This window comes from Entelurus aequoreus, linkage group LG08, assembly GCF_033978785.1.
Source record: "Entelurus aequoreus isolate RoL-2023_Sb linkage group LG08, RoL_Eaeq_v1.1, whole genome shotgun sequence".
Lineage (NCBI taxonomy): Eukaryota > Metazoa > Chordata > Actinopteri > Syngnathiformes > Syngnathidae > Entelurus > Entelurus aequoreus.
This window is the reverse complement of record NC_084738.1, coordinates 8,500,133-8,526,525: the sequence shown is the minus strand read 5'-3', so window position 1 is coordinate 8,526,525 and position 26,393 is coordinate 8,500,133. Positions and strand designations below refer to the sequence as shown.

Below are 26,393 nucleotides of genomic sequence, written 5' to 3'. Positions count from 1 at the left end.
GGAAAATTATCATTTTAAATGTGTGTTAATTTAGTAATTCAAGTGACTTGTTCTGCTATTCAGACACATTTTTTAATCACAGGGTGTGTGTGTTTGTGTGAATGATTTGAAGAAAAGCTCTAAAAAAGTTGCTTGGTACCACTTGTTGGTTTGCATGTATAAAATCGTTAGCCCCCTAATACAAAAACGGGGAAATATCGTCTTATATTGCCTTTTGTGCACCTCGCTCCATGTTTGAGACACCTTTTTTTTGTTCATTGACATGTGTGTGAGTGAAAGGAAGAAAACCTCTGACTGGCTTGAATAGAAATTGTTTGGTGCCACCTGTTGGTTTGCGTGTATAAAACACAAGACCCTCCATATAATACTATGGAAAAATACCGTCTTATATCTTGGTCAATACAGTAAATTATCCAATGCATACATTAAAGCGACTTTTTCAGATTTTGAGGCACTTTTTTGGACACGTGAGTGCCAGTAGCAATAGGAAGAAAAGCACCGTCTCGCTTAGGAAAACGTTTTTTTTGCCACCACCAGTATAAATCTCTAGATACCAAATATAAGACACAGGAAAAATACTGTCTTATATTGACTTTTTTGGTTATTGCTGTCTGTGTGTGTGTGAGTGAGTGACAGGAAGAAAACCTCTGACTGGTTTGGAGAGAAATTACTTGGGGCCACCGGCTGGTTTGCATGTACAAATCATTACACCATAAATATGAGAAAATTATGTCTTATATTCATGTCAATACTTTGTTGAAGTGATTTTGTCACTTTTTGGTCCTTGACTTTTTGTTTGTGTTTGCGTGGAAGTAAGAAAAGTGCTAAGGGAGGGGGCCATTTTGGCGCCACCTGTTGGTTGGCATGTATGAATCACCAGACCTCGGATATAACAAAAAGGGAAAAATGCTCATTGATCCACTGAATACCACAGTGATTTATTAACTGTACGCCAAAGAATCACTTAAATAGTCACACAGTGTTACTGTTCAAACTGTATCCAAAAATATTAAATATCCTTGTTAAATAAAACCTCTGCCTTGTCTTTAATGAATACTTAGGCCTACTACGCTACTGTATATTCATGTTGGTCATTATGGTGGCACTCGGAGAGCCAAGTGTTTTCTGAGGTGGTACTTGGTGAAAAAAGTGCATTACATTGACTAATATCGAGGAGTTTTGACTTATTTTTAATAGCCTTTCCCCTCTTTTTCCCCTCTCCAGCACTTACAAAATCCAGCAAATTTCCAAACGGCCGCCACCGAGCTGTTGGACTGGTGCGGCGACCCCCGAGCCTTCCAGCGCCCTTTCGAGCAAAGCCTGATGGGATGTCTAACGGTAAGCCACCGACCTGAACTAGCAACCGTCCTTTCCTCCGTCCTCCCTTCCCTGGCGGCCTCACACTCAGGGTTCAAGGACACGTTAAGGGCCGCTAAAACAACTGCTGTCTTGGCTCTTTCCACAACTCTCTCGAGGGATGGTCGGGAGAAACGGATATTTCTCTCCTTGAGGTGGCAAGAAAAAGCCTGTAAAACCGGCGCAGACGACTTCAGGGACGAACGCAATAATGTCCTCAAAGCACCAAGCAATCACGGGCGGGAAAAAAAGGAAAATACGATTTCAAAGCTGTTCTAAAGCCTGCGGGGGGAGGTTGTGATTAATTGAAAAATCAGCATCACACGGAAGGAAAAACATGGCTGCTTTCAGATGTTGCATTCAAACAAAGAGCAACGTTAGCTGTTTAAAAAGTATGTATATACTACATAATATATACTAACTATACACTGGGGTTACATTTGAGTTACATACTCTTGTTTAGCTTCAATATGTAGCTTGTAGTCTTTTGAGAATAAACTATATATATATATATATATATATATATATACACATGTGTGTGTGTGTGTGTGTGTGTGTATATGTACAGTACAGGCCAAAAGTTTGGACACACCTTCTCATTTCAATGACTTTTCTTTATTATCATGACTATTTACATTGTAGATTGTCACTGAAGGCATCAAAACTATGACACCTGTGAAGTGAAAATCATTTCAGGTGACTACCTGTTGAAGCTCATAGAGAGAATGCCAAGAGTGTGCAGAAAAGTAATCAGAGCAAAGGTTGGCTATTTTGAAGATATAGATATATATATATATATATATATATATATACATGTATATATGTGTGTGTGTTTATAGATATATATATATATATACATGTATATATGTGTGTGTGTTTATATATATATATATATATGTCTTAATTAGATTATCCAAAAAAATAGTGCTCGATACCGTGGTAGAGCGTAATATTTATGTGTGGGAAAAAATAATTTCCTCAATCCTCAGGAGATTTTTCATGAGGGAAAACCCCTCATGAAACAGGCCTGTAGAGATGAAATAGTCTTGTGATTTTTTCCCACACACACATATATATATATATATATATATATATATATATATATATATATATATATATATATATATATATATATATATATATATATATATATATATATATATATATATATATATATATATATATATATATATACAATACAGTCCAAAAGTTTGGACACACCTTTGATAAAGCAAAAAATTCCACTAATCAACCTTGATAAGGCACACCTGTGAAGTGAAAACCATTTCAGGTGACTACCTCTTGAAGCTCATTGAGAGAATGCCAAGAGTCTAATCAGAGCCAAGGGTGACTATTTTGAAGAAACTAGAATATTTCAGTTATTTCACCTTTTTTTTTAAGTACATAACTCCACATGTGTTCATTCATAGTTTTGATGCCTTCAATGACAATCTACAATGTAAATACTCATGAAAATAAAGAAAACACATTGAATGGGAAGGTGTGTCCAAACTTTTGGCCTGTAATGTATGTATCTATGTTTATGTATGTATATATACTATGTGTATGATATATATATATGTATATATATATTGATATATATATATATATATTCTGTATATAGTATCCATTACAATTATTAATAAATGAATACGTACAATATTTGTATTGCTACAATTACATACATACATACATATATACACAGTATATATATATATTTATATATATACATATATACACACAGTATATATACATATTGTATATACAAAGTATATATGTCTCAAACCTCATTTTACTTTAATGTTTGTTGCAAAGTCTCGCCAAAAAGAGCGAGTAGCCACTTGGAAATTTTGTAAAAAAGGGTTAAAAAACTATTAGCTATGCTAAATCCTTATACACAATTAACTGTGTCACAGGTCAAAAATTCACATCAACATTTCAACTTTTTCCCGTCAAATGTAGTCGTTTTTCCCCTTCTTGCGGTTTTCTTCATTAATGTCATTTTTAACAATGTGCCGTGGGCTGACAAAAAACTAGCTCCGGGTCGCACTTTGGACACTTCTGTCTTAGACTATTGTAAGTATTTTGCACGTGTTATGTCCAAAGTACCAAAACAGCTAAATCACCCTCTTGTTTGGGTACCAATCACGGTGCAGCAATACCAAAAGGGGTTGAGTTACACTACCGTTCAAAAGTTTGGGGTCACATTGAAATGTCCATATTTTTGAAGGAAAAGCACTGTACTTTTCAATGAAGATAACTTTAAACTAGTCTTATCTTTAAAGAAATACACTCTATACATTGCTAATGTGGTAAATGACTATTCTAGCTGCAAATGTCTGGTTTTTGGTGCAATATCTACATAGGTGTATAGAGGCCCATTTCCAGCAACTATCACTCCAGTGTTCTAATGGTACAATGTGTTTGCTCATTGGCTCAGAAGGCTAATTGGTGATTAGAAAACCCTTGTGCAATCATGTTCACACATCTGAAAACAGTTTAGCTCGTTACAGAAGCTACAAAACTGACCTTCCTTTGAGCAGATTGAGTTTGTGGAGCATCACATTTGTGGGGTCAATTAAACGCTCAAAATGGCCAGAAAAAGAGAACTTTCATCTGAAACTCGACAGTCTATTCTTGTTCTTAGAAATGAAGGCTATTCCACAAAATTGTTTGGGTGACCCCAAACTTTTGAACGGTAGTGTAGACTCGCTGTTCTCTCTCCGTTGGTCGTCTAATTTGTAACTTAAATGGAGAGAAGACAACAAAAAACCCAACATTTTTTAAAAATGTGTCTTTGCGTTTACGATGTCACGCTAATTAAGTAGTTAGCGACTTTACAGTTCGCCCTTACAATGCCCAATCTAACTGTGGTGAGCTGAACTAGACTCTAATTAGAGAAACAACCCAATTGAAGATGTTGACTGGGGGCGTTTAGTTTTTGTCTTCCAACGCCAACAACATCGAAACCGCTAACCGCTCATTCCCCGCTGAGAAAATTACAATCTCTTTCCTACTTTATGGCTTGTATCAACCTGAAACCACGCTAAACGCTTTAAAAAAAACAACAGAAAAGAGATGTTCAGCAATTTGCGGAATTGTCTCACTATGTGGAGCCCGAGGGCGATGTCCTCACGTCCAAAGTACCGCATGTTGTTTTTTAATACCTCAACGTAAACTAGCATGCAGCTTGTTTATTTTAGGGAGGTTAATTTCAGAACTGTGCTGAGGACGACTGAAAGTGCGTGTTGTAAAGGCGCTCGTTTGGCTTATGGAGCGCCACCGCAAACCCCCTCCGGCTCGCTACAATTAAGGTGCTGAAATTAGAAGCGCTACTCGTAACGTAGTCGAGACGCTAATTAGGCGGCTCATACGCGTATATCTGCGTCTTAATGGAGGGGATTCCTAGTATAAATAAGAGAGCAGATATACATACTTGGTGTTGGTCTCGCGTCAAGACTGTATTTACGTAAGATAATGACACGGTGCATGCAGGGAGCTGGGCTCAGCTGTGCTAACGACTGCATGTGGACGTCAAGGACTCTTCAGCGTCTCTTTGAGATGATGCTCACAGCGGTGATTCAAAGCTCTGCCGGATTGTATGAGACTGCTCATGTTACAGGTGGTAAATGTGATACGATATCATCACAATACAACTGTAGTGCGGGGAAAGAACAGCTATAAAATGATCGGGCCGCACGTGTAGCAGAGTGAAGCATGTCATCATTGATCAGTAGTATCCAAACTGGGCTTTTAGTTGGTTTGGTTTGCTGTCATTGGTTTTACAAAACCCAAAACCAGTGAAGTTGGCACGTTGCGTAAATGGTAAATAAAAACAGAATACAATGATTTGCAAATCCTTTTCAACCTATATTTAATTGAATAGGCTGCAAAGACAAGATACTTAACGTTCGAACTAGAAAACGTTGTTATTTTTTGCAAATACTAGCTCATTTGGAATTTGATGCCTGCAACATGTTTCAAAAAAGCTGGCACAAGCGGCAAAAAAGACTTAGAAAGTTGAGGAATGCTCATCAAACACTTATTTGGAACATCCCACAGGTGAACAGGCTCATTGGGAACAGGTGGGTGCCATGATTGGGTATAAAAGCAGCTTCCATGAAATGCTCAGTCTTTCACAAACAAGTATGGGGCGAGGGTCACCACTTTGTCAACAAATGCGTGAGCAAATTGTCCAACAGTTTAAGAACAACATTTCTCAACCAGCTATTGCAAGGAATTTAGGGATTTCACCATCTACGGTCCGTAATATCATCAAAAGTTTCAGAGAATCTGGAGAAATCACTGCACGTAAGCGGCAATGCCCGTGACCTTCGATCCCTCAGGCGGTACTGCATCAAAAAGCGACATCAGTGTGTAAAGGATATCACCACATTGGCTCAGGAACACTTCAGAAAACCACTGTCAGTAACTACAGTTGGTCGCTACATCTGTAAGTGCAAGTTAAAACTCTATTACGCAAAGCAAAAGCCATTTATCAACAACACCCAGAAACGCTGCCGGCTTCGCTGCGCCCGAGCTCATCTAAGATGGACTGATACAAAGTGGAAAAGTGTTCTGTGTAGGGCTGCAACAACTAATCGATTAAAATCGATTATAAAAATAGTTGGCGATTAATTTAGTCATCGATTCGTTGGATCTATGCTATGCGCATGCGCAGAGGCTACTTTTAAAAAAAAAATTTTTTTTTTTTTTATAAACTGCAACATTTACAAACAGCTGAGAAACAATAATCAAAATAAGTATGGTGACAGTATGCTGGGTTTTTTTCAATAAAATACTGGAAAGGATAGAAATGTAGTTTGTCTTTTTTATCCGATTATTCATCGATTAATCAAAGTAATAATCGACAGATTAATCGATTATCAAATTAGTTGTTAGTTGCAGCCCTAGTTCTGTGGTCTGACAAGTCCACATTTCAAATTGTTTTTCGAAACTGTGGACGTCATGTCCTCCGGACCAACGAGGAAAAGAACCATCCGGACTGTTATAGTTCAAAAGCCAGCATCTGTGATGGTATGGGGGTGTATTAGTGCATAAGGCATGGGTAACTTACACATCTGTGAAGGCACCATTAATGCTGAAAGGTACATACAGGTTTTGGAGCAACATATTGTCTTTTTCATGGACGCCCCTGCTTATTTCAGCAAGACAATGCCTAGCCACGTGTTACAACAGTGTGGCTTCATAGGAAAAGAGTGCGGGTACTAGACTGGCCTGCCTGTAGTCCAGACCTGTCTTCCATTGAAAATGTGTGGCAAAATATAAAGTGTAAAATACCACAACGGAGACCCCATACTGTTGAACAACTTAAGCTGTACATCAAGCAAGAATGGGAAATAATTCCACCTGAAAAGCTTCAAAAATGTGTCTCCTCAGTTCCCAAACGTTTACTGAGTGTTGTTAAAAGGAAAGGCCATGTAACACAGTGGTAAAAATGCCCCTGTGACAACTTTTTTGTAATGTGTTGCTGCCATTAAATTCTAAGTTAATGATTATTTGCAAAAAAAAAAAATGTGTTTCTCAGTTCTAACAATAAATATATTGTCTTTGCAGTCTATTCAATTGAATATAAGTTGAAAAGGATTTGCAAATCATTGTATTCTGTTTTTATTTACGAATTACACGTGCCAACTTCATTGGTTTTGGGTTTTGTCTATGGCGATACAGATGTTAGGCCGTATCGACCATCCCTGATTGGACACTGATTGTTTTGTTGGCCATATACCGTATATAATAAACGGGAGAAGTGACATTATCCCGACTTTTCGCCCGATGTGTTCAGGTGGTCAGCCGGGTCGCAGCGCAGCAAGGCTTCGACTTGGACCTGGGCTACCGACTCCTGGCGGTGTGCGCTGCCAATCGCGACAAGTTCACCCCAAAATCGGCAGGTAAGACCGACGTTTTTTTTTGTTCTCCCTTCCTGTGCCGCCGCACCCCGGCCCAAAGTCAGCGTGTCAGGCGTGGTATGAGGAAATCCGTCACGTTGGCGTTGTGAGGGATTATCTGGGTTGATATCGAGGCGTTGGAAGGATTTGGACTTTTGTTTGATTTGGGGGTTTCCGCTTGTCATTGCATATTTCACGTTCTTACGATCTCAGACCTTTTTATATATTAATAGTGTTGGGAAAGTCCCAGTGTTATCGGGCAGCCGTAGCAAAGCCCCCAGACGCTCTGCAGAGAGAGGCCCCCCCCCGCCAAGGAGGTTGTTAAGGAGCAAAGAAAGCGCTCTGTGGAAGCCAAGGAGATGGCCCTTAAACGACTCTCCCCCAGGGCCCCAGGGGCAGGACCTGTTCCCTGACATCCAGCAGGGACGTTGCCCAGCGACCAAGGGGGTGGAAGAGTGTCACATGACTATAGAGGCCAGAAAAGTTGGCTCTGCGAATGCAACACAAAGTTCAGGGTTTTGGTGTAGAGGACGGCCTTTGCGCTATCAGAGGCTGCGTTTGTGGCACTTATTATTTGTCCAAATAGTTGTTGAAAGAAAAACATAGGAAAAATGGAGTAGAGTGCAACCAGCAACTTTACCGTTTTTGCCCATAAAGTGATCCATTTTCCCTTTAGTCCAGGGGTCGGCAACCAAAAACGTTGAAAGAGCCATATTGGACCAAAAATACAAAAAACAAATCTGTCTGGAGCCGCAAAAATGAAAAGCCTTATATAAATCTTATAATGAAGGCAACACATGACGCAAGTGTCTATATTAGCTATAATAGCCTACTATCAAAATGACTACCGTATTTTTCGGACTATAAGTCGCTCCGGAGTATAAGTCGCACCGGCCGAAAATGCATAACAAAAAAGGAATAAGTCGCATTTTTGGGGGAAATTTCTTTGATAAAACCCAACACCAAGAATAGACATTTGAAAGGCAATTTAAAGGCCTACTGAAATGATTTTTTTTTTATTTAAACGGGAATAGCAGATCCATTCTATGTGTCATACTTGATCATTTCGCGATATTGCCATATTTTTGCTGAAAGGATTTAGTAGAGAAAATCGACGATAAAGTTCGCAACTTTTGCTCGCTGATAAAAAAAAGCCTTGCCTGTACCGGAAGTAGCGTGACGTCACAGGAGCTAGTATTCCTCACAATTCCCCATTGTTTACAATGGAGCGAGAGATTCGGAGCGACAAAGCGACGATTACCCCATTAATTTGAGCGAGGATGAAAGATTCGTAGATGAGGAACGTTACAGTGAAGGACTTGAGAGGCAGTGATGGACGTATCTTTTTTCGCTCTGACCGTAACTTAGGTACAAGCTGGCTCATTGGATTCCACACTCTCTCCTTTTTCTATTGTGGATCACGGATTTGTATTTTAAACCACCTCGGATACTATATCCTCTTGAAAATGAGAGTCGAGCACGCGAAATGGACATTTAAAGTGACTTTTATCTCCACGACAATACATCGGTGACACACTTAGCTACTGAGCTAACGTGATAGCATCGTTCTCAAATGAAGATAGAAACAAAATAAATAAACCCCTGACTGGAAGGATAGACAGAAGATCAACAATACTATTAAACCATGTACATGTAACTACACGGTTAAAAATTCTCAGCCTGGTAAGGCTTAACAAGTCTGTTGCTAACGACGCTAAGGCTAATTTATCAACTTAGCAACCGGACCTCACAGAACTATGATAAAAACATTACCGCTCCACCTACGCCAGCCAGCCCTCATCTTCCCATCAACAGCCGTGCTCACCTGCGTTCCAGCGATCGACGGCGCGACGAAGGACTTCATCCGTGGGTTTGGCGGCAAGCATCGGCTAGGCGTAGTAAGTAGTCCTTGTTGTGTTGCTGTAAGTATTGTACTTAGCCGCTAATACACCGATCGATCCCACCTACAACGTTCTTCTTTGCAGCCTCCATTGTTCTTTAAACAAATTGCAAAAGATTCACCAACACAGATGTCCAGAATACTGTGGAATTTTGTCGAAAAAAACAAGAGGTTTCTGTATCGGGTTCGATGGGGTCCAACCACTTCCGTGGATTTTGTGACGTCACAAAATCGGGTTCGAAATCATATCCAAAGGAGTTTTTCAACCGGAAGTGTGGCGGGAATTTTAAAATTGCACTTTATATGTTAACCCGGCCGTATTGGCATGTGTTTCAATGTTAAGATTTCATCATTGATATATAAACTATCAGACTGCGTGGTCGGTAGTAGTGGCTTTCAGTAGGCCTTTAAAATAAATAAAGAATAGTGAACAACAGGCTGAATAAGTATACGTTATATGACGCATAAATAACCAACTGAGAACGTGCCTGGTATGTTAACGTAACATATTATGGTAAGAGTCATTCAAATAACTATAACATATAGAACATGCTATACGTTTACCAAACAATCTGTCACTCCTAATCGCTAAATCCCATGAAATCTTATACGTTTAGTCTCTTACGTGAATGAGCTAAATAATATTATTTGATGTTTTACGGTAATGTGTTAATAATTTCACACATAAGTCGCTCCTGAGTATAAGTCGCACCCCCCGGCCAAACTATGAAAAAAACTGCGACTTATAGTCCGAAAAATACGGTATGTGTCGCAGGCTGAAGCAAATTTTCGTAGACAGAAATGTTTAAATTGAATATTTATTATACACATTTTTACAACATTAGAACCCATTAGTTAATCAGAGGCTACTCAGAAGGTGAGATAACTCCTGGAAATTACTGGCTTTTAATGTGTGTGTCCAAGTTAAAGAAAACGGCAGGCTGTCTTCTTTTAATAGATTTATTACAATCTTTGGCAAGCTAGGTAACGTTTGCTGTGGTCTGGAACAACATGGCACACAAACAACCATCTGAAATGCAGCCAATATTACATACAGATAATGTGTCATGAGACATGCAAAACTAAATTATATACAAAGAGGATAAAAGTAAAGGATATTAAATGAGCTCAAATATACCTACATAAGAGGCATAATGATGCAATATGTACATACAGCTAGCCTGAATAGCATGTTAGCATGGATTAGCTTGCAGTCATGCACTGACCAAATATGCCTGATTAGCACTCCAACAAGTCAGAAACATCAACAAAGCGCACCTTTGTGCATTCACGCACAGCATAAACTAGTTTGCATAATTGGCCATAACGTTATGGGGGAAACTAAAAGTGAGCAAAAAACATGAAAAGTAAAACCGATATGTTCAGAAACCTTCTTCTGTTCCTTCTTTTTATGTTAAACTGGAGCTGCTGCTCGTTGAGAAGAACGACGCATGCTTTCATGTTAGTGTCTAATATTCAAGTCATGAAATGTAAATGGAAAATTGTTGGCGGTTTTTGAATGGTTATTTATTGGATTTAATGGGTGAAATAGAGGACCTCCTATTGGCGGACTTTTATTTATGTTTATTTACAAGCTAAAATTTATAGAAAAAAATCCATCCATCGTCTTTCATAATGATAGGCAACATTTTCAAAAAGTGCAGTTCCGCACAATATTTTAAGGAGTCCAGTTGCGAACGATTGAACGCCATGAGATGCTAACGACCTGGATGAATGAGAACCTTCACCGGAATAGTTTAAGCAGTTTCCAATGTTCTATACAATTGTTTGACCAAAACAAAGTCAGTAGTACACAATAACAAAATACAAGCTAAAATTACCCTGTAGGGACAAGACATTGATACAACGTTGATTATACATACATGTCCTTTAAAACTGACTTTGAAACAACGTCGCAAAATAGTTGTATTTGTAAATTGACATATTGATGTCCAACGTTGGAACCACATTGTTGGTTGGGAAATGACCAAATTCCAACGGTCAAATCAACGTCACAACCTTACGTTGAATAAACGTTGTCAAAAAGCATGTTGTTTCAACATTGTATTTATTTGTAGAATATTGGTTGAGAAATGACCAAAATTCAATGGTCAAATCAACGTCAGAACCCAACATTGATTAAACGTTGTCAAAAAGCATGTTGTTTCAACGTTATGTTTGAGTTGTTCAACGCCAGGACCTAATTCAACAAGTTCTCAACGTTGTTTTAATGTCTTGGGTACTATACTAATGGGAGGGCCATTTTGATATTCTTTTTATTTTTGAAAAAATGCTAAAACAGATGTTGTATATTTAAAGACAAAACTTTGTGTTATAGGTGACTGAGTGTATTTATTATTAATTATAAGTTTAAAACAAGTCAGCTTTTTCTCATTACATTCTGATTTTTTGCTCTTTTTTTCTTACAATTTTACTGTTGTTTTTTTAAGATAGAAATGTGATTATATGTATTTTTTCTATTAATTGTATTCTATCATTTAAAGCACTACTGTCTTATTAGTTTCTATTTTATTATTTAATTATTTTTTTTTAAAGCGTTTTGTACAATTGTTTTTTTGTTGTTGTTCTTATGTTTATTTTTAGTTTATTTTTATTTTAGTGCGCTTTTGCCTTAATTTTAGTCATGTATTATAATCAGATTGGGCACTTTTGCCTTTTATTTTTTACGATTACATTTTTTTCAATTTAGGTTTTTCAAAATCACCTTTGCCGAGTTTATTTAATTTTTTTTTCTATTTAAAAAAAAACAATTAAAGCACATATCTTACTTTTAAAGCATTTTGTATAGATGTTTTCCATTCTTTTTTCTGTTATTTTTCTTTTATGATTATTTTGTTTCATTTTTAAAGTCCTTTTGCCCTAACTTTATTTATTTATTTGTTTGTCTATTTATTTATTTATTACACAAATCAGATTAGGCACTTTTGCCTTTTATTTTTTTATCTGTCCTCTTACCAAAGAAGAGTTGGCAACTAGAATACTTTAGCAATTTAGCTCCTGCCCGTAGTCTCTGCTTGGATAAAATGAGTCTCCTTATTCTGCAGGTTATAGGAGTAAATACTGTTTTTTGTAGCATTTTCACATTTTATTGACATAGAAAACCAAAGAAGAGTTGGTAACTAGAATAATTTAGCATATTTATTATGAGCTACTTTGCTGCTGCCCGTAGTCTCCGCTTGGATAAAATGAGACTCCTATTCTGCAGGTTATAGGAGTAAATATTGTTTTTTTGTAGCATTTTCACATTTTATTGACATAGAAAACCAAAGAAGAGTTGGCAGATAGAATACTTTAGCATATTTATTATGAGCTACTTTGCTGCTGCCCTTAATTTCCTCTTGGACAAAACCAGTCTTATTCTTAAGGTTGTAGAAGTAAATACTGTTTGTTTGTTAGCATTTTCCCAGTTTATTTACATATAAAACCAATATTTAGTATATTTGAAAAGGCAAAACTTTTTAAATTAGGTTTGTTGGGTATACTTGCACAAAGTATCGGATTGGTATCGCCAACCGCCAGCCTGAATTTTACTCGGGATCAGAAAGAAAGGAAAGCAAATCAGTGGTATCGCACATGACTAATAATCAGACAATCTTTGGAGTCGTTAAAGAGTTCACAAAGAGTTCTGCTGTACTTTGTGGGCGTCTCGACTATTTCTCTGTCTGTGGTGTGACCGTGCCGATTAATTTATTTTACGCCATCGGAATACGTCCGCCGACCATGAGAGAAAAATTGGGCGATTTCAGCTGATTTCAGCAATGTAAAAAAAAAGAAATCAATGTTCATCTTGTAGCGTTGACATCCATTATAAAGTGGCTTTAGGGCTCGTACTGTGCTGGGAAAAGCTGAGATGTGCGGAACTGGTGGACATAAATGTCGATCATCTTGACATAAACTTCATTATCACTTCTGGGGTTTTTATCTGAATTGTGACAAAGAGAGCACTTGTTTTAAAGATATGTCTGTTCTACTTAAGTTTAATTGCTTTTTCCCTTGAATGGCGCTGAACAGTTGACAAGACAAGTAAAGGCGGCGGTGTAATTTAGCGACTTGAACAACCGATAGCTTCAATGATGCACTCAGGAGGGGGGGCGGCGGCGGACAGGAATGATTGGAGAGGGGGTAGATCTTGCAGCTCTTTTTTTTTTTTGCCTTTGTGCAGGAGGCCCACAATGCACAGGGGCGGCTAAGAGGGGGGATGGGTGCTAGTAGTGACCTCTTTGTGAATGAGATTAGCCCGTTCTATTAATCCGTGATTACTAGGAGCGTCTTAGTGCAGGGCGTCCGCCATTGCACGTGGAGCTCTGGCGCCATCAAAGCGAGTTTGCTGGCCCTCATAGGATAAACTCATCAAACACCCCATTTTATCAAGCTTGATAGGGATACCGCAAAAAAATAAAATAAAAAATAATCGCAATTTTTCACTCTGTGGCTTAGAGTGGTACATTCCCGATTGTTTGCGCTTCAACAGGCTCTTGGAATGCCTCGCCTCAGAAAGGGTGAAAAGAGGCTCAGGCTCAGCAGACAAAGTTATTCATCTCGCGGAACAAACAAGCTTTTTCAGCAGATAATTAGTCGGGTAGGCCGGGTTTGTCTCTTAGTTTTTTTCTAACACATGTAGCGTCGCCTGATGGTTACACGTCCTCGCATGACCGGGATAACCTCGGAGAGAGAAAGTTCACCGACAAGCAGGCTTTTGTCAGCCGTGTCTGGCTGGCTGTGTCATCTGTGTCGGGACAGTGCTGGTACAAAAAAGACATTTCCTGATGAGAATGTCCAGATTATGACCGCTGATAGGAAGTGCCGGAGGTAACTAACTAACGCTAGTAGCCATATTGCATAGCCGAAACCAAGCAGTGATGCATTTTCTTAAGTGGGAATATGTATTTGTTTATTTTATTTTTTACCATTTAAACTTTTTATTTAAGTTTTTCAAAAGCACTTTTACCCTATTATTTTTTTATGTTATATATATATATATATATATATATATATATATATATATATATATATATATATATATATATATATATATATATATATATATATATATATATATATATATATATATATATATATATATATTTATATATATATATACACATACACACACACACATATATATATGTATATACACATATATCCATATATCCACATATATATATGTACATACATATAAAATAAATCTATCTTTTAAAGCACTACTGCCTTATTAGTTTCTATTTGTATTATTTTATTTTTTAAAGTGTTTTGTATAATGGGTTTTTGTTGTTGTTGTTGTTCTTTTGTTTATTTGTTATTGTTTTGTTTTTTTAGTGCACTTTAACCTTAACTTTATTAATGTATTACAATCAGATTGGGCACTTTTGCCTCTTTTTATACTATTTTTCAAAAGCACTTTTGCCTTGTTTTTTTTTTTTTTTTTTACTATTTAGAAAAAAAATTAAAGCACATATCTTACTTTTAAAGCCTTTTGTATATTTTTTGCCATTCATTTTTCTGTTATTTTTCTCTTATGATTATTTTGTTTCATGTTTAAAGTCATTTTGCCCTAACTTTATTTATTTATTTGTTTGTCTATTTATTTATTTAGTACACGAATCAGATTAGGCACTTTTGCCTTTTATTTTTTACTTGTTTTTTTCCAAAAGCTCTTTTGCCCAATTTATTTAAATTGTTTTAGTATTATGATTATTTATATTTTATTTTTTAAAGCACTTCTTCCTTATATTTTCTACTTTTTATTATTATTATTTATCTTATAATTAAAGCATTTTCTTATATTTTTCTGTTATTATTCTTGTGATGAAATGGTTTTATTTGTTGTTGTTTTTGCCTTGACTGGTTATTTTGATTGTATACATTATTAATGATAATGATAATATTTCTGAGAGTAGAGAGAATAATCAGTTAGCTGATTAATTGATCGTTAAAAAAATGCTGCTACAGTAGAAGTCATTTTCAAGTAGCAACATGATGGACTTTTATAGCATTATTGTTAGTCTTTTTAAGTGAAGTTTAAAAAATTTTATATAAATACATTTCCTTTGTTATTTTACCATTTGAAATGGATAAGTTAAAATATTTAAGAAAAAAAATCAGTTGATCGATATGTAAATTTGTAAACATTTTTGCCAGTTTAGCAAATTAGATCAAAGCATTCACATTTTCTACATAAGTATCGACAATTATAAATGTGTAAAAAAAAAAAAAAATCATGCTACACAAGTTAGCTATTACTTGAGATATTTGAATTTAAAATAAAATAAAAAAATATGTTACTGTTGATTAACTGATTCTTTATCTTATTTTTCTGTCCATCATGGACATTTAGACAGATAAGTTAAACGACAAGTTTCCACCTTAGCACTGTCTGCTCATCATAGTCCTCATTGCCATTCAATATCAACACAAGCCCCCAACACTTGAATCCAATCAAAAAACTTCACTTTTTCCTGCAACAAGTGAAGTGAAGCATTTATTCACTGAAGTAAGCACCTCACAGCCACTGGGGAGCATATTTTCACACCTATTACAATTTAGCAGTGGTATATATATATGTATATATGTGCATGTTAATGTTTATAGCATATATTGTGGTAAATTAAGCACTTTTAAGCATACAAATGGCCGCTGCTCAGTAGAGGGCTCTCATAATGTTAAAAAAAATGTAACAGTTTATTATGTTCTATCATAGAACACTTTCGAGTTATGAGTAATAATTACTACTTTGCGGAAAAAAAATTGGTCAGAAACCAATTAACAGCGATAAATGAGGGTTTAATGTATTACCATTATTATTATTATTATTATTATTAATTATTACTATATATTCCATCCATCCATCTTCTTCCGCTTATCCGAGGTCAGGACGCGGGGGCAGCAGCCTAAGCAGGGAAGCCCAAACTTCCCTCTCCCCAGCCACTTCGTCCAGCTCTTCCCGGAAGATCCCGAGGCGTTCCCAGGCCAGCCGGGAGACATAGTCTTCCCAACGTGTCCTGGGTCTTCCCCGTGGCCTCCTACCGGTCGGACGTGCCCTAAACACCTCCCTAGGGAGGCGCTCGGGTGGCATCCTGACCAGATGCCCGAACCACCTCATCTGGCTCCTCTCGATGTGGAGGAGCAGCGGCTTTACTTTGAGCTCCCCCCGGATGGCAGAGCTTCTCACCCTATCTCTAAGGGAGAGCCCCGCCACCCGGCGCTTGTACCGCTCATGACCATATATTATTATATAGTCATATATAATTACACTTTCATTATTATTATTATCATTGCTATTATTATTATTGTTATTATATTATTGTTCCTATTATTAGTACTGTATTAATATTATTATTATTATTATTATTATCTTATTAGGTAAATATTTCTTTTTCTATTTATTGTTTTAATTGGTTTTACCCTTTAAAATCGTTTTAATCATATTTATTTTTATATTGTTTTTATATCGGTTTTATATATATTTTGTTTTTATTCAGTCATTGGTGGAGCTAAGGATTGTATTTGAAACTTGTTTTTAATATTTTTGTCCAGCATTTTGGAAACATTTTTGTTGTTTAAATGTGCTGTATAAATAAAGTGGATTGGATTAATTTGATTAGAAAAAAACTTTGATTTATATTCTGTGGCTCCAATTAAACTTTTCATTACCGTAATTAAAAAGTGGATCAAATCCGGACTGCCAGGAACTTCGAATACATGGACATAGTTTCCAGCACGGAACTTGCATAAATCGAGCGCTCATGAGAGCTGTGGTGTGTGGGTGTCGTTGTCCGTGTGGCGGCGAACAGCGGATGCTTTAAGTCATTTGTTTTAATCATGCACACATTTATTAGAAAAAATAAAGGTTATGACAAGCAGATTTTTTTTAATTATTATTTCAACTACTTCTATTAAAATGTGTTTTATCTGATTACTCCATCAATCAAGCAAACTGATAGATAACTAAAACAACCAATAGCAAAACCCTAATTATTACTGCTTTCTTTTTTGTACAAAATCCTACTAACACTCTTTTTTTGCTGTTTTTTCCTACGTATTGGCTGACTATGTTTTGACCACGTGTCTTACATGACGCAATATTATTCAACCCAAAAAAAATTATCTTTAACACAGATGAAAAACTAAGGTGTGTTTTATCCGATTATTCGATTAATCAACACACTAATCAATACTGGAATACTCAAATAATCTATAGCTAAAATAACTAGTATTTTTACAATTAATATTATTTCATAGTCCTGACATCCTTATTCTTCTTATTATTTTTTTATGTTCATATATACAGTACAGACCAAAAGTTTGGACACACCTTCTAATTCAATGTGTTTTCTTTATTTTCATGACTATTTACATTGTAGATTGTCACTGAAGGCATCAAAACTATGAATGAACACATGTGGAGTTATGTACTTTATAAAAAAGGGGGGAAATAACTGAAAACATGTTTTATATTCTAGGTTCTTCAAAATAGCCACCCTTTGCTCTGATAACTTTTTCGTACACTCTTGGCATTCTCTCGATGAACTTCAAGGGGTAGTCACCTGAAATGGTTTTCACTTCACAGGTGTGCTTGAAGCTCATCGAGAGAATGCCAAGAGTGTGCAAAGCAGTAATCAGAGCAAAGGGTGGCTATTTTGAAGAAACTAGAATATAAAACATGTTTTCAGTTATTTCACCTTTTTTTTTGTTAAGTACATAACTCCACATGTGTTCATTCATAGTTTTGATGCCTTTAGTGACAATCTACAATGTAAATAGTCATGAAAACACAGTGAATGAGGAAAAGGTGTGTCCAAACTTTTGGCCTGTACTGTAGGTCAATTTGATGTGTTGTTATTGTTATTATTTTAATTTTTACCTTATAGTAAATACATAGTTGATGGTAAAAACTTATTTAGTTACTTGGTTGATTGAAGTTTATTTCGAACATACCTGATGTCCTTACTCTTCTTATTTTTGTATGTTCTTATATACACTACCGTTCAAAAGTTTGGGGTCACCCAAACAATTTTGTGGCATAGCCTTCATTTCTAAGAACAAGAATAGACTGTCGAGTTTCAGATGAAAGTTCTCTTTTTCTGGCCATTTTGAGCGTTTAATTGACCCCACAAATGTGATGCTCCAGAAACTCAATCTGCTCAAAGGAAGGTCAGTTTTGTAGCTTCTGTAACGAGCTAAACTGTTTTTAGATGTGTGAACATGATTGCACAAGGGTTTTCTAATCATCAATTAGCCTTCTGAGCCAATGAGCAAACACATTGTACCATTAGAACACTGGAGTGATAGTTGCTGGAAATGGGCCTCTATACACCTATGTAGATATTGCACCAAAAACCAGACATTTGCAGCTAGAATAGTCATTTACCACATTAGCAATGTATAGAGTGTATTTCTTTAAAGTTAGGACTAGTTTAAAGTTATCTTCATTGAAAAGTACAGTGCTTTTCCTTAAAAAATAAGGACATTTCAATGTGACCCCAAACTTTTGAACGGTAGTGTAGGTCAATTTGATGTGTTGTTATTGCTATTATTGTCATTTTTACTTTATCGTAAATACATAGTTGATGGTAAAAAGTGACTTTATTTCGAACATACATACATTTACAATATGATCCATCCCATTTTTTACATATTTTCATTTTCTCTTTACAACATGTCCAAATTACCATGAATTGATTAACGTGGACCCCGACTTAAACAAGTTGAAAAACGTATTCGGGTGTTACCATTTAGTGGTCAATTGTACGGAATATGTACTGTACTGTGCAATCCACTAATAAAAGTCTCAATCAATCAAAAGGAGTAGTAAGAAGCACAGCTTATCTAACCGTACCCCTCTTCCATAGTCACTTTACTATTAATTGTATTCTATCTTTTAAAGCACTACTGACTTTTTAGTTTCTATTCTTATTCTTATTATTATTTTATTTTTTAAAGTGTTTTGTATAATTGTTTTTTGTTGTTGCTACAACATGTCCGAAAAGGAGTAGCAAGAAGCAGAGCTTATCTAACCGTACCCCTCTTCCATAGTCACTTTACTATTAATTAGGGATGTCCGATAATGGCTTTTTGCCAATATCCGATATTCCGATATTGTCCAACTCTTAATTACTGATGCCGATATCAACCGATACCGATATATACAGTCGTGGAATTAACACATTATTATGCCTAATTTGGACAACCAGGTATGGTGAAGATAAGGTCCTTTTTTTAAAAAATTATAAAATAAGATAAATAAATCAAAAACCTTTTCTTGAATAAAAAAGAAAGTAAAACAATATAAAAACAGTTACATAGAAACTAGTAATTAATGAAAATGAGTAAAATTAACTGTTAAAGGTTAGTACTATTAGTGGACCAGCAGCACGCACAATCATGTGAGCTTACGGACTGTATCCCTTGCAGACTGTATTGATATATATTGATATATAATGTAGGCACCAGAATATTAATAACAGAAAGAAACAACCCTTTTGTGTGAATGAGTGTAAATGGGGGAGGGAGGTTTTTTGGATTTGTGCACTAATTGTAAGTGTATCTTGTGTTTTTTATGTTGATTTAATTAAAAAAATAAAAAAAATAAAAAAACGATACCGATATTAAAAAAAACGATACCGATAATTTACGATATTACATTTTAAAGCATTTATCGGCCGATAATATCGGCCTGCCGATATTATCTGACATCTCTACTATTAATTGTATTCTATCTTTTAAAGCACTATTGATTGATTGAGACTTTAATTAGTAGATTGCACAGTACAGTACATATTCCGTACAATTGACCACTAAATGGTAACACCCCAATACGTTTTTCAACTTGTTTAAGTCGGGGTCCACGTTAATCAATTCATGGTACTACTGCCTTATTAGTTTCTATTTTTAATTTTATATTTTAAAGTGTTTTGTATAATTGTTTTGTTGTTGTTGCTACAACATGTCCGAAAAGGAGTAACAAGAAGCAGAGCTTATCTAACCGTATCACTTAACTATTACTTGTATTATCTATATTTCTCGTATTAGGATTTATATTAAACACGGTGCTTCATAGCGACACTAGATGTTGTTATGATTAGGCTCATTTCCAAATGTGTTTAACCAAAGAGCCGTGGCTGGTGAGCGCTAATTGGCCCCTCCTCTTCGCCTTGCATGCATCAGAAAGCCACGACACTAAGCCGCCTCCTCCTCCCCCTCCTTAATTACTATTTTGATGGATTAAGTCGCGTGTGAAAAACACTGCCACTACTTTTTTCCCCTTATCCCGCCATATATGTATGTATTACATTGGGCATGTCCTCTTGCTGCTTTTGAATGATTTTGATGGTTATTCGACTGGGGACCGAGGCCGAGATCCAGCCTGTCTAGCACATTAGGCACCACCCCCTCTTTGCAAGTTTGAAATGTGAGCTGCCTTGCTTCTTTTTTTTTTTTTTTTTTTTTTAAACTCCCCTCCCCTCCTGTCCTGTCTCCCTTCTGGCTGTGTGGCTCTGCTTCTGTGTGATGTGTGTATTGGGAGAGCGAGCAATGGATCACTAGACAGAAAAGAGGAGATACATCACTAGCAGCTGCATACATACATACCGAGGTGAGGAGATAAGCATTTTGGTTCTCTTTACTCCCCTTCTTGTCTTTACTAACCCTTCTCTACTTCCTGCTAAATCCTTCCCTCACACATCTCCCGTGCCGCTTACCCCCCACCCACTGCACTCCGCTGATGTTTTTTGGGCTGGTTTCGCAGCCCGAGTGCAATGGGAAGCGCGTAGACGGACGGCGAGGAGCCCATTAGCGCCACGGCTCCATCTGTGATTGGCTTTTGCAGAGCGCGGCCATGAATAATTGATGTGCATTGTGCAGTGTGCTCACTGGACACGCCGGCAAGGAGAGAGGAGGCGCTGCCGCTGCCCGGGGAGGTGGGGGAAGAATGCTACAGAGAGGAGAGCAAGGTGGGAGGGGGGTCTTTAAAATAGCTGCCGGCTTCACTAGTGCAGAGATTAGGGCTGCCACCCCCCAAGCCCACCTCCCGTATCGCCCCTTTGTTCCGCTTCATGATGGAGGAGTGAGCATGGCTACTGTTTGTCTCGTCTGCCGCTGGCATTTTTACACCTCTATGTCCCAGTCAAAAGAAGGAGATAACAAATTGCCGCTAAAGCAGGTACCAGTCGTAGCGGAAACAAACCCATGCTCACTTTGCCCTCAGTCTCCCCGTGGACAAAAACAAGTCCGCTTAAGTTGAAGAAGTAAATATTGTCTGTTGGTTAGCGCTGGCCACGAGCGTGGTTTAACAAACATAGCATTAGTTAGATTTGTTGTTATATGCTAACCTTATCTTACCTTAAAGCTGCTGTGTTGTACTCCACAATCTCCACTTCGCTGCTGCCCTCAGTCTTACCGTTGATACAATTAGTCCCCGTACTGTGTAGAAATAAATACTATTTGTTGCATTTCCACAGTTCATTGACATAGATAACCAAAGAAGAGTTGGCAATTACAATACTTAATCATTTTTAGTCTTGGCTACTTTGCTGCTGCCCTTAGTCTCCTCTTGGATAAAATGAGTCCCCTTATTCAGTAGGTTGAAGAAATAAATGTTTGTTAGCATTTTCACAGATTAATGACATATAAAACTAAAACAGAGTTGGCAACTACAATAGTATTAGTACTTTGTCCCAGCCCTTAGTCTCCACTTGGATAAAATGAGTCCCCTTATGCTGTAGGTTGTGGAAGTAAATATTCTTTGATTATTAGCATTTCCACAGTTTATTGACATAGAAAACCAAAGAAGAGTTGGCAACTACAATATATAATCATTTTTAGTCTTGGCTACTTTGCTGCTGCCCTTAGTCTCTTTTTGGATAAAATGAGTCCCCTAATTCAGTAGGTTGAAGAAATAAATGTTTTTTTAGCATTTTCACAGATTAATGACATAGAAAACCAAAACAGAGTTGGCAACTACAATACTTTAACATATTAAGTATTAGCTACTTTGTCACAGCCCTTAGTCTCCTCTTGGATAAAATGAGTCCCCTTATGCTGTAGGTTGTGGAAGTAAATATTATTTGATTATTAGCATTTTCACAGTTTATAGACATATACAACCACAGGAGAGCTGCAAACTAGAGTAGTTTAGCAAATTTCTCATTAGCCAGATTTGGTATTGTATGCTAACCTTTTCCTACCTTGAAGCTGCAGTGTTGTACTCCTAAGTCTCGACTCTGCTGCTGCCCTCAGTCTTCCCGTTGATAGAATTAGTCCCCGTACTGAGTAGAAATAAATACTGTTTGTTGCATTTCCACAGTTTATTGACGTACAAAACCAAAGAAGAGTTGGCAACTAGAAATACTTTAGCATATTTAGTATTAGCTCATTTGCTGCTGCCCTTAGTCTCCCCACGCATAAAATTAGTCCACTTATTCTGTAGGTTTCAGAAGTAAATATTGTTTTTGTTAGCATTTTCACACTTTATTGACATAGAAAACCAAAGAAGAGTTGGCAACTAGAAATACTTTAGCATATTTAGTATTAGCCTAATGTGTCGCTGCCCTTAGTCTCCCCATGGATAAAATTAGTCCACTTATTCTGTAGGTTTCAGAAGTAAATGTTTTTGTTAGCATGTTCACACTTTATTGACATAGAAAACCAAAGAAGAATTGGCACCTAGAAATACTTTAGCATATTTAGTATAAGCTAATTTGTTGCTGCCCTCAGTCTCCCCGTGGATAAAAACGAGTCCGCTTAAGTTGAAGAAGTAAATATTGTTTGTTGGTTAGCGTTGGACGTGGAAAACAAAAGTAGCGCTGTTTTAACAAACATAGCATTCGTTACATTTGTTGTTGTATGCTAACCTTATCTTACCTTAAAGCTGCGGTGTTGTACTCCACAATCTCCACTTTGCTGCTGCCCTCAGTCTTACCGTTGATACAATTAGTCCCCGTACTGTGTAGAAATAAATATTGTTTGTTGCATTTCCACAGTTTATTGACATAGAAAACCAAAGAAGAGTTGGCAACTACAATACTTAAGCATTTTTAGTCTTGGCTACTTTGCTGCTGCCCTTAGTCTCCTCTTGGATAAAATGAGTCCCCTTATTCAGTAGGTTGAACAAATAAATGTTTGTTAGCATTTTCACAGATTAATGACATAGAAAACCAAAGAAGAGTTGGCAACTACAATACTTTAACATATTAAGTATTAGCTACTTAGTCCCAGCCCTTAGTCTCCTCTTGGATAAAATGAGTCCCCTTATGCTGTAGGTTGTGGAAGTAAATATTATTTGATTATTAGCATTTTCACAGTTTATAGACATATAAAACCACAGGAGAGCTGCAAACTAGAGTAAATTAGCAAATTTTTCATTAGCCAGATTTGGTATTGTATGCTAACATTTTCCTACCTTGAAGCTGCAGTGTTGTACTCCTAAGTCTCGACTCTGCTGCTGCCCTCAGTCTTCCCGTTGATAGAATTAGTCCCCGTACTGTGTAGAAATAAATACTGTTTGTTGCATTTCCACAGTTTATTGACGTACAAAACCAAAGAAGAGTTGGCAACTACAAATACTTTAGCATATTCAGTATTAGCTTATTTGCTGCTGCCCTTAGTCTCCCCACGGATAAAATGAGTCCACTTATTCTGTAGGTTTCAGAAGCAAATATTGTTTTTGTTAGCATTTTCACACTTTATTGACATAGAAAACCAAAGAGTTGGCAACTAGAAATACTTTAGCATATTTAGTATTAGCTAATGTGTCGCTGCCTTTAGTCTCCCCATGGATAAAATTAGTCCACTTATTCTGTAGGTTTCAGGAGTAAATGTTTTTGTTAGCATGTTCACACTTTGACATAGAAAACCAAAGAAGAATTGGCACCTAGAAATACTTTAGCATATTTAGTATAAGCTAATTTGTTGCTGCTCTTAGTCTCCCCGTGGATAAAAACGAGTCCGCTTAAGTTGAAGAAGTAAATATTGTTTGTTGGTTAGCGTTGGACGTGGAAAACAAAAGTAGCGCTGGTTTAACATACATAGCATTCGTACATTTGTTGTTGTATGCTAACCTATCTTACCTTAAAGCTGCGGTGTTGTACTCCACAATCTCCACTTTGCTGCTGCCATCAGTCTTACCGTTGATACAATTAGTCCCCGTACTGTGTAGAATAAATAATGTTTGTTGCATTTCCACAGTTTATTGACATAGAAAACCAAAGAAGAGTTGGCAACTACAATACTTAAGCATTTTTAGTCTTGGCTACTTTGCTGCTGCCCTTAGTCTCCTCTTGGATAAAATGAGTCCCCTAATTCAGTAGGTTGAAGAAATAAATGTTTGTTAGCATTTTCACAGATTAATGACATAGAAAACCAAAGAAGAGTTGGCAACTACAATACTTTAACATATTAAGTATTAGCTACTTAGTCCCAGCCCTTAGTCTCCTCTTGGATAAAATGAGTCCCCTTATGCTGTAGGTTGTGGAAGTAAATATTATTTGATTATTAGCATTTTCACAGTTTATTGACATATAAAACCATAGGAGAGCTGCAAACTAGAGTAGTTTAGCAAATTTCTCATTAGCCAGATTTGGTATTGTATGCTAACATTTTCCTACCTTGAAGCTGCAGTGTTGTACTCCCAAGTCTCTACTCTGCTGCTGCCCTCAGTCTTCCCGTTGTTAGAATAATTCCACGTACTGTGTAGAGATAAATACGTCCACAGTTTATTGATATACAAAACCAAATAAGAGTTGGCAACTACAAATACTTTAGCTAATTTAGTATTAGCTCATTTGTTGCTGTCATTAGTCTCTTCTTGGATAAAACGAGTCCTCGTATTCTGAAGGTTGTAGAAGTAAATAATGTTTGTTTGTTAGCATTTTCACAGCTTGTTTACATATAAAACCAAAAAAGAGTTGGGAACTATAATGCTTTAGCATATTTAGTATTAGCTACTTTGCTGCTGACCTTCACCTCCTCTTGGATAAAATGAGTCCCCTTATTCTGTAGGTTGAAGAAGTAAATATTGTTTGCTTGTTTATTAGCATTTTCAGTGCAATGACATGGTAAACCAAATAAGCGTTGGTGACTAGAATACTTTAGCATATTTAGTATTAGCTCATTTGTTGCTGCCCTTAGTCTCCACGTGTATTAAATTAGTCCACTTATTCTGTAGGTTTCAGAAGTAAATATTGTTTTTGTTAGCATTTACACACTTTATTGACATAGAAAACCAAAGATGAGTTGGCAACTACAATACTTTAGCATATTTAGTATGAGCTACTTTTCTGCTGCCCTTAGTCTCCTCTTGGATCAAACAATTCTCTTTATTCTGTAGGTTATAGAAGTAAATATTGTTTTGTGTAGCATTTTCACATTTTATTGACATAGAAAACCAAAGAAGAGTTGGCAACTGGAATACTTTAGCATATTTAGTATGAGCTAAGTTGCTGCTGCCCTTAGTCTCCTCTTGGATAAAACAAGTCCTCTTATGCTGAAGGTTGTGGAAGTAAATATTGTTTGTTTGTTAGCATTTTCACAGCTTATTCACATATAAAATCAAAAAAGAGTTGGGAACAAGAATACTTTAGCATATTTAGTATTAGCTACTCTGCAACTGCCCTTCATCTTCTCTTGGATAAAATGAGTCTCCTTATTCTGTAGGTTGAAGAAGTAAATATTGTTTGTTTGTTAGCATTTTCAGTGTAGTGTAGTAAACCAAATAAGCGTTGGCGACTAGAATACTTTAGCATATTTAGTATTAACTCATTTGCTGCTGCCCTTAGTCTCCCCATGGATAAAATTAGTCCACTTATTCTGTAGGTTTCAGAAGTAAATATTGTTTTTGTTAGCATTTTCACATTTTATTGACATAGAAAACCAAAGAAGAGTTGGCAACTGGAATACTTTAGCATATTTAGTATGAGCTAAGTTGCTGCTGCCCTTAGTCTCCTCTTGGATAAAACAAGTCCTCTTACTCTGAAGGTTGTGGAAGTAAATATTGTTTGTTAGCATTTTCACAGCTTATTCACATATAAAATAAAAAAAGAGTTGGGAACAAGAATACTTTAGCATATTTAGTATTAGCTACTCTGCAACTGCCCTTCATCTCCTCTTGGATAAAATGAGTCTCCTTATTCTGTAGGTTGAAGAAGTAAATATTGTTTGTTTGTTAGCATTTTCAGTATAGTGTAGTAAACCAAATAAGCGTTGGCGACTAGAAT

General features: G+C 36.6%; 1 protein-coding gene and 1 long non-coding RNA gene across 4 annotated transcripts in view; one reads left to right on the top strand and one right to left on the bottom strand.

Moving 5' to 3' along the window:
• Nucleotides 1–26,393, top strand: part of LOC133655360 (zinc finger MIZ domain-containing protein 1-like) — a 70,886-nt gene that overhangs the window by 10,921 nt on the left and 33,572 nt on the right. For all 3 annotated transcript variants that reach the window (XM_062055439.1, XM_062055438.1, XM_062055437.1), the window contains exons 2-3: nt 1,225–1,338; nt 7,163–7,268. In XM_062055439.1, the coding sequence (XP_061911423.1) occupies nt 1,225–1,338; nt 7,163–7,268 (220 nt within the window). The remainder of the gene's footprint in view (nt 1–1,224; nt 1,339–7,162; nt 7,269–26,393) is intronic.
• On the bottom strand, nt 22,358–24,327 carry LOC133655361 (uncharacterized). The gene is made up of 4 exons (XR_009826986.1): nt 24,249–24,327; nt 23,582–23,662; nt 23,044–23,124; nt 22,358–22,448 (listed from the first exon to the last, which is right to left on the bottom strand). It is a non-coding gene; the product is annotated as an uncharacterized LOC133655361 (long non-coding RNA).